A 9136-nucleotide genomic window follows, 5' to 3' on the forward strand; every position below is an offset into this window, starting at 1 on the left:
AAATTCAAGATTCAGTGGGAGCTTCACAAGGAGTGGACTGAGGCGAAGTCACTGGATCAAGAGCCACAACACACGATTGTGTCCAGGAAATGAGCTACAAGTGTTGTGTTCTTACTATTGAGTCACTCTTGAACCACAGACATCATCAGCTTTTCACCTGGGCTGAGGAGAAAAAAATAAAGACCATTGCTAAGTGGTCCAAAGTCCTGTTTTCAGATGAAAGTTAATTTTGCATTTCATTTGAAAATCAAAATTTAAGAGTCTGAAGGAAGATCTGAGAGACCTGGGCTTCGTAACACCCCAGCAGTGCCACAAACTGATGTAGTATTTCGAGCAAAAGGAGCTCCAACCAAGTACTGAGTGTATAAATGATCAAAATTCAAACAATTAATTTCTGTGTCTGTGTTTAAATACTTTTTAAATCAATTATTATTCTTATGTTGTAATAAAACTATAATATGTGGCAGTTTTACTTTTAGATTAAAATTGTGGAGAATCCTAAATAAAGAAAAGATGTCCAGCATTGTCCTCGCGAAATCCAAAATAAAAAAAACATGATAAACCCAAGATACCTGTGCCATATCCCAAAGAGATGTATACGCTCAATGAAGCAGTCCCTAAACACAGTTAGGCCTTTAAAATTGGCCCCCACAAGTCAACCATGCAGATCAGTGGGCATCAAGGAGCCAAATCTGATCAGACAGACAATGAATATGGTATAGAGAGGCAAATCTAATAATATCAAATCCGATGGTTTCTCGTTTCGGATCCTCTGACAATCAATCCCGAATAACCCTAACCTTAAAAAGCGGATGGATTTGACAGACTCCGTCCCTGTTATGAGGCATCTCTGAAGATGTAGTTTCAAGATCCGCCGCTAGAAGCCGCCACACACATGCTCCCTCCGTCATGACGTCATCTTAGTCAGCGTTAAAACCACTATGAAGACCGTCTGCAGTTGCCGGGTGCGGTGGCGCGCGCCTGTAATCCAAGCTACCGGGAGGCTGAGGCTGGCGGATCGTTTGAGCTCAGGAGCTCTGAGCTGCAGCGGACTATGTCGATCGGGTGTCCGCACTAAGTTCGGTATCGATATGGTGCTCCTGGGGGAGCCCGGGACCACCAGGTCGTCTAAGGAGGGGTGCACCGGCCCAGGTCGGAAACGGAGCAGGTCAAAGCCCCCGTGCCGCTCAGTAGTGGGATCGCGCCTGTGAATAGACGCTGTAGTGCAGCCTGAGTAATACAGCGAGACCCAGTCTTTTTACGCACAATACCAACACCTCACTCACTACACACAAGAAACACATCACACACTAACGTCAAACACCAGCTTTACCTTTCAGTCTTCATCTTCACCTCTACATCAACTACTCTAAAACACACATTACTCTGCTGTCCTACACCGCCTCCAACTGGACCAAACATCACACTACCACAACCACACTCCACACTTCTCATCAAACATACATTTTGATCGTCAGAATGTAAAAGATCCGAAACGTGAAACGTGACCAACCTCTACAAATAGGGTACCATCATTTGTTTTGCATGTTTAGTTTGGCCTAGGTGATAAAATAGGTAGTAGTTAGAGGACCAGCATGCATCGAGTGGGCCTTTATCTAAACAGTGCAAAAGAGGCAGCAAGAACAGGATTTTCTTTGTTCTTTTGTTTGCTTGGCGACTTCCTTCTGGATTTCGTTTGCCATATTTACATCGAATTGATGACCAACCTGACAGACTGAAGAGAAAGCCTGCCTGTGGCCATTCTTCTTCTCCTGACATCTTTTTAGTTTACATAACAGATTATGACTTACACTTTGCAATTAACCCCATTCACTCCCAGGTGTGATTCAAGCACTTGCCCATGATATATAAAAGTTTCATCTTTTGAATTGACACTTATACCAAATTCATCAATGCATTTATCAAAATAACTCAAATCAGTTCCAATAAGGTAATACTACTGTATGTTTGGCATGTAGACTCTAATTAAAGCATCAAAATAAATCCAAAAATGTAGTGTATAGCGTTAGTTCAGGCAGGCCACGGAATCAAGCGTCAACATATATTTGAAATCAGTTTCTGGCCAGCTGATTCACTCTGAGCAAGCTATTGACAAATTGCACTTAGGCTGCCATCTTTAAACTGCTCTTGCCAGGCTATGCTCTGCTGCTCCCCCTGCAGGCTGCTTTTTGTAACCCTCCTCGACCCCAGCTCCTCCTCTATGCTTCACCTGACCTAATCAGTTTCGTTCTGTTGTCACTCATGCCTGCTCTGCTCTGGATTTGTTGCTGCTTCTCTCCTTGCCTCATGCTTTCCTTGGAGGCACAGGAAAGGCAGAAACGTGTGCCGTTCCTGCTTGATACTTCCACATAGGCTTGTTAATTAAGGGCAGGGGGTTCCCAGCAGTCACACAAATTAATATGAATAAAATCAATGACAGACAATCAATAACTGCTTATAAAGAGCATTTATAAACCACAAATCATGTGTGCTTCCTGACTGAAAGAATGAAACTCACAATAAAACACACTGTTAGATGTGTGAGTTGTGAATTTTAACATAAGTTTTATAACCACACATGCTTTTGGTTTATAAACATCATGCTTTTGTATCTGCAGTGGCACTGTTTAGTGTAAGTTCAGGAAATGATGCTATCATTATTTTTCACAGGCGTATGATAGCTCTGGTTAATGTCTGAATGGTTAGGTTTAGGAAAGAGAATGATTTTGGAGGGTTTATGTTGGTATCTGACAGCATGGGGAACAGTATAAGAGGATTCATATTCAAATGACTCTAACTGTTGCTTAGGAAAAAAGATAGTTCGTTTTGAAGCTTTGGTTAATATTGACTGGGAAACACTGACTGTGGTGACTGATCTTTACATACTAAAGATACATGATCAGGTGAAATTAGAATCATATCAAATCAGATTAGTCGTCTCAGATCCCCTGACAATCAATCCTGGATTAGCCTTCATCTCTGCGGATGTAGTATCATAATCCACCGCTAGGGGCCGCCACACACATGCTCCCTCCGTCATGACGTCATCTTAGTCAGAGTTAAAAGCACTATAAAGACCGTCTGCAGTCGCCGGGTGCGGTGGCGCGCGCCTGTAATCCAAGCTACCGGGAGGCTGAGGCTGGCGGATCGCTTGAGCTCAGGAGCTCTGAGCTGCAGCGGACTATGTCGATCGGGTGTCCGCACTAAGTTCGGTATCGATATGGTGCTCCTGGGGGAGCCCGGGACCACCAGGTCGTCTAAGGAGGGGTGCACCGGCCCAGGTCGGAAACGGAGCAGGTCAAAGCCCCCGTGCCGCTCAGTAGTGGGATCGCGCCTGTGAATAGACGCTGTAGTGCAGCCTGAGTAATACAGCGAGACCCAGTCTTTTTACACACAATACCAACACCTCACTCACTACACACAAGAAACACATCACACACAATCATCAAACTCTAGCTTCACTTCTTATTTTTCATCTTCACCTCAACATCAACTACTCCTAAACACCCACTACTCTGCTGTCCTACACCGCCTCCACCTGGACCAAACATCACACTACAACAACCACACTCCACACTTCAATAAGGCCTGTAGAGGAGAACTGGTGATCCGTGTGGTTCAGTCCAGCAGGACTACAGGGTTGATCAAGTTGCTGTAAAAGTTAATATGGAATAAGCTGTATTATAATCTGACAACTATGGTGTGATATGGCAAACAGAAGTATTTATCACCCTGTTGGACCTGGTATTTGGTCATCGCAATCTCTGTCTGCATTATCTGAGCCAAGGCTGTAGGGGACCCCTGGCATGATGCCTCATCGTTAAACAGTTCTCAATATTTAAATGCAGGTTTGTAATGACATGAATTTGTCTGGAGGAGTACTCTGGTTCAACCTAAGATAAGTGGTCAAAGAGACACAAAGATGCAGCATTCATCATTTAATTACATTTATTTTACTGTTAAATTAGTTAAAGTTCGTGGTCTTCTGGGTGGTAAAGTTCACTCATCAGTCGGTAGATGTATGACGGCGCATGTCCTCCAATGTTAGAGATGAACAGCGTGATGAGCTCAGGGGGGACGTAGTCAAACACAGGGCAGTGCACATTCACCTTTGAGAGAATCTCACCTGAAATACAAAATTTGAAGAGAGAATTTAAAGGCTGAAAAGCTCCCTCTAAAGATCAAGAGTCATTGTTTTAAATAAATGTGGGCTCTACCTTCAGTGAAAGGAAGCACCTCATGTGGGGAAACAAACTTATGGAAGGTATCTTCTTCATTAGGGAACTAAAGACAGAAAATACTGTTATCAGAAGGTCTTGCCAGCTGAAATAAGAGATACAGCAGATTAAATAACCTTCTTACCTGAGGTGAGAGCTTGAACATGGGAGCACAAACGATCAGAGGGGTTGAGTGATGCTTGGCTGCGAGTGCCAGAGTGTGTGTCCCATTCACAGCCCTTAGCCCACCATTCGCCAGAACTGTCTGTGTACCAATGATAACCTAAAGAGACCACAGTACAGTTAAAGACACCTACTTTGACTTGCTGATTTAATGCGGTCTGTAGTCAATAATACCTTATTAACACGAGACATGACTGCAAATATGGCAGCGTCTGCAATCACTGTTGTTTCAATTCCAGCTTTTGACAGACTGGTTGCCATCTCATGTCCCTGGAGAAACATAATACAAAAATTAAAATAGTCCATGTCAGTGACACCATGCTTTATTTTTTTGCTTAACTTAAATTTTTACTTTAAGTTTTGTATTTTAATGAGTCTGACTTACCTGGCAGAAGGGGGCACATTCTGCTACAATGACATGGAACTTGCGTTTTCGTGCAGCGTTTTCGAGGAAGGCCTCCACAGTACGAGAGCGCCCGATGGTCATAATGACCTCATTAGAGTGAATGTGCTCCAGGGCCTGCATTGCAATGTTGTCAGTTGTTCCCTCTAAAGAGTGCAGATGTAAGAAAATACCACATATTAATAACAGATCTCTGTGAATATCTGAGATAGATAAAGAAGTTGAAATTAACTAAAGCATACCCAGCTCAGTCAGCAACTCATTGATGGCCTCGATCACGTTGGCTTTCAGTGCAGAAAAATGCTGCCTGAAGTTCTCCTCACTAAGTCCTCCAGAGGTCAGCAGCTTGTGGAGGGATTCCTGCTGGTCCGTCTCCTCACTGCTACCTCGAGATCTGCAGAAAAGAATAGCACAGAAGAACTATTACAACGAAAACGTGCCAAGCTTTGGTGTTTTTGTATGAGTCCTGCAATCATTTTCACAGACATTTCTGTCATATAGGCGGTACTAGACCAGGGTATATTCTTTGTATATGTAGTAAAAAATCAAGACCAGTGAATCATCGAGTACAAACATGTTGATGAAGAAAACGTAAATTATGGTTTCAACTGAACTGTTGGAACTGAAAAGGCTACTTTCAGGCAGTCTTACTTTGGCAGCTATTATAAATTTAGTTGATTAGATTTAGTATGATTAGTTTAAGTCACATTTTTGCAATATTGTCCTCTTTCAATTTTAGTCTAGTTACAATTGACAAAAACTTGGAATATTCCAGTCTAGTTTTCCATCTATCAATCCATTTTCTTCTGCTTTGCTGGCTTCAGGTTGCACAAGCAGCAGGGTACAGAAATCAACCCACACATCCCTCTCTCAGCTACATTTTCTAGCTCCTCTCTGGGAAATTAAAGTTATTACCGGGCCAGATGGGATACACAAGCCCTCCAGCAAGTTCTTGGTCTGCAAAGTGGTTTCTTCCCAGTTGGAAATGACTGCAAACTAGGGCTGGGCAATTAATCGCAAATTAGATTAAATTGCAATATTGCCTCCTGCTATTTTCAAATCACAGCAGGTGCAATATTTCTTTAACCTGAAATTTGTGTCAACATTGTGTCAGACATTTTTTTGCTGCAGCGATGCTATGTATTATATATCATGCAATCAATCTTGTGCCTTTTTTGTATGTATTTCTTATTAAATATGAGAATTATATAACAATTATCATTCCCTTTAATACAACAGTTCGTATGAAATTTGCAAAATGAGTAAAAAATCATCAAAATTAGATATTTTTAAAAAATGTTCTGCCCTACTTTAATTAACATTGTGTCGGTTATAGTATAGAATGATTTTCTTGTTTTTGTTGTGAATTGCATGAAATGAAGAACTTCAGAAATAATAGCATATTAAACTGCAATCGCAACATTGGGTAAAAAAATTGCAAATAGATTATTTTCCCAAATCATTCAGCCCTACAGCAAACCACCACAGGAAGGCCACTACAACCAGGAGGCATCCTGATCAGATGCCTGAACCTAGGCCTGCCTACAAAGTGGCTGGGCTGGGCCCCTGATAAACTCAGAGAATGGGTCCTCTCCAGTTGTGATTTATTTATATATTCATGATGTCAGTGCATGTGTGTCGGATCAGTAGCATTGGTGCTACCATCCTAGCTAACAGTTACTTCATTTTGGAGCTAAAAAATGTGCCAAGCTGTTATTGGTTTTCATACTGAAAATATTTATTCCTGCTACTTTCAACAGCTTTCATCCCTGTTTCACTCATTTATGCCCCTTTTTTCCGCTTTAAATCAATTTTTGCAACATTTGACCAATTTTGGCCACTTCCCAGCTGACCCTTCTACAACACACGTGGCTGCCCCGAGGTCTGGTCAAACCCATCAAGACCCAAACACCCAGTATGCGGTGTGCATGATCAGACCCGGGAGAGTGTGGCAGATGCTTGTAGAAGCACATCTGTTTCTCCTGTATCCAGCAGCTGACTTTTCCAATCCCCACCCTCCTGAACACATCAGCATTAGACACAAAGTTTTGCCAACAAAACCCCAAAATGCACCTACAGGAAGTCATCATGAAGGAGTCTAGTCAGTGCATCTTGCCAGCAGTCAAAATCCAGGTATCCCTGTATGTTTATTGATATTATACTGTTATACAGAGAATAGTCACTCCAGCTTGATAATTCTTGTTTAAATCATCAACTTGTACTTGTCTATTGGATTTTGAAAGTCATTAATCTTTTAGTCTTGTTGTGTCACATCTTGTCAATGAAAACAAAATGCACACTTTGTCCAAGTTTCCATTATCTTGGCTCCTTTTATAACTCATGATTGTTTCATGTTCTCACAGAGAAAGCTTGAAAGTCATTGAAGTGCATTTATCATCATTTTCTTAAATTGACATAACTTAAACTGTTTACTAGAAATCTCAATATAATCTAAAAAATGCTGAATCAACAGTAGAGCTACCTTGAAAAATGACATTAAGTCTCACTGGGTCAATCTGATTTTCTGGAAGAGAAAATAAGTACCAACTTTCAAAGAGTCCATAAACTGGCAACCCAGAGAAATGACCAATCTGTGTCATAGATGTTTGTGTAATCATTGGCCATAGTCTATTACTTTCCCAGTACAGAAAGTGGTTCAAACAGCTGTGAGGCTTCCTCACCTGGCATATTCCTCTCTGATGATCTTTAGGACTCGTCTGATCATGTTTCCCACAGTGGTCTCTGATGGCTGGGCAGCGGCCATCCTCCTGCCCTCTTTTCGGATTATTTCCATCAGATCACCTGAAACAGAGCAGAAATATGCTTTATGTAAGGGTGTGCAAGTAGTATGTACAGAAGAATGTAACATTGAGATCATGTACCAGCTGTGTCATCTTCACTCAATCTCTAATACCATGTTCTTATTCATACACTGCATGAATGAAGTGTTTGGTTTGTAATCTGACCAGATCTTTGCCAAACTAACATGTTCTCCTCTCTGTAAAGCTGACTGAGTTATTGATGAGCTGCCCTTTCCCAACTCTTAAAAAACAGGTGTAACAGCAGGCTCATTAGAAACCTGCTACACCGAAAAAGGGGATCCCTTGAAAGATATTTAAACGTTTAAGTGATTAAAAAGCTGCTTATTCTAAAGCAGATGTGTCAACCATTCACTCCTGACAGCTAAATGAACATCTGGGTTGCTGTAATGTCTGAGATAACATGTAAATAAAGAGTAACCTGACGCACCTGCACTGCCCCACCGAGCCTGGGCGGTTATTCTTCGGAGCAGGGCGGTCGTTTCTCGGGCTGTCTCCGCCGAGCCCCGCAGGGGCCCCGTCCCGCTCCCTCCGCGCTTCAGATCGGACAGAAAGGCTTCAATCCTCTCCGTGAGCTCTACTTCTTTGTCTGGGCCCGGCATAGTTGCTGAAAAATTAACTTGGTGACAGAGTAGGCACGGCGTTGCTCAACGTTAGACGTGAAATCAACATGCAACTGTCTAGACAGGGATGGTCTTCTGGAGTACTTCCGGGTTTTATTCTTCTTCGTTATGTTTGATGGTCGATGGAGTCAGGCGTTAGAGTTGCAATAGCGCTACCCTGCTGGAGAACAGCCAGATGTTACTTTTACATGTAAAGGGAGCAAGAAAATAGACGTTTTAACCAAGACCTGAGCTTTTATTTGGAGTGCATTTTTTAATTGCTGCCACTTATTGGGGATAGGTAGGACCTCATAAATAAAAAATCATCCTCGTATTTGAACCGGAATTTCTTGGAAAAAAATGACGTAAAACGTCTGTAAAAAAAAAATTTAAACATATTTTTAAAGTATCCTTTAAAAAGTACCCAAAGTTTTCAACAAATTCCCCTCAAATCTTTCAGTTAAACTTGATCATAAAGCCTTAACATTAAAGTGAACATTCCATGTAAATTAATGAAAGTTTTTAAGCAAATTCCCCCAACTTCGGTGCAAATCCGCCCTAAACTTTTACAGCAAATTCCCCAACATTTAGAAAAATATTCTCCAAAATTAAAGTAAAATGACAGAAACATCCAAACAAACTCTCTGACATTTCTAGGAAAATTTCTGAACATTTCAAAGGCAAAAGCCCACCCAAAATTCCCAGTCCAATTTTAAAAAGTGTTAATCCCAGTTGTATCAAACAGTTAGACTTGCTAAAATGATATTTTCCGGGATAATCCCTATATCAACACTGATATATTTCTGAGGGCAAACTTTAGTTGAGCCTCCTTTTCTGAATTAATGAGAAAATATGAAGCAGTTTGAGTTAAGATTTGATAAAAGTTAGGTCAAAGTTTTAGCTTGAATCAAT

The 9136-nt window shown here is 41.4% G+C and overlaps 1 protein-coding gene across 1 annotated transcript; it reads right to left on the minus strand.

The window, feature by feature from the left end:
• Nucleotides 1-3930: 3930 nt before the first annotated feature.
• On the minus strand, nt 3931-8345 carry eif2b2 (eukaryotic translation initiation factor 2B, subunit 2 beta). The gene is made up of 8 exons (XM_041805639.1): nt 8053-8345; nt 7485-7605; nt 5046-5197; nt 4786-4949; nt 4575-4670; nt 4363-4500; nt 4218-4284; nt 3931-4126 (listed from the first exon to the last, which is right to left on the minus strand). Exons 1-8 carry the CDS (start codon nt 8222-8224, stop codon nt 3969-3971), a joined length of 1068 nt encoding a protein of 355 aa, XP_041661573.1. The 5' UTR covers nt 8225-8345; the 3' UTR covers nt 3931-3968.
• Nucleotides 8346-9136: the final 791 nt, after the last annotated feature.

The sequence above is a fragment of the Cheilinus undulatus genome, linkage group 14 (genome assembly GCF_018320785.1).
Source record: "Cheilinus undulatus linkage group 14, ASM1832078v1, whole genome shotgun sequence".
Classification (NCBI taxonomy): domain Eukaryota; kingdom Metazoa; phylum Chordata; class Actinopteri; order Labriformes; family Labridae; genus Cheilinus; species Cheilinus undulatus.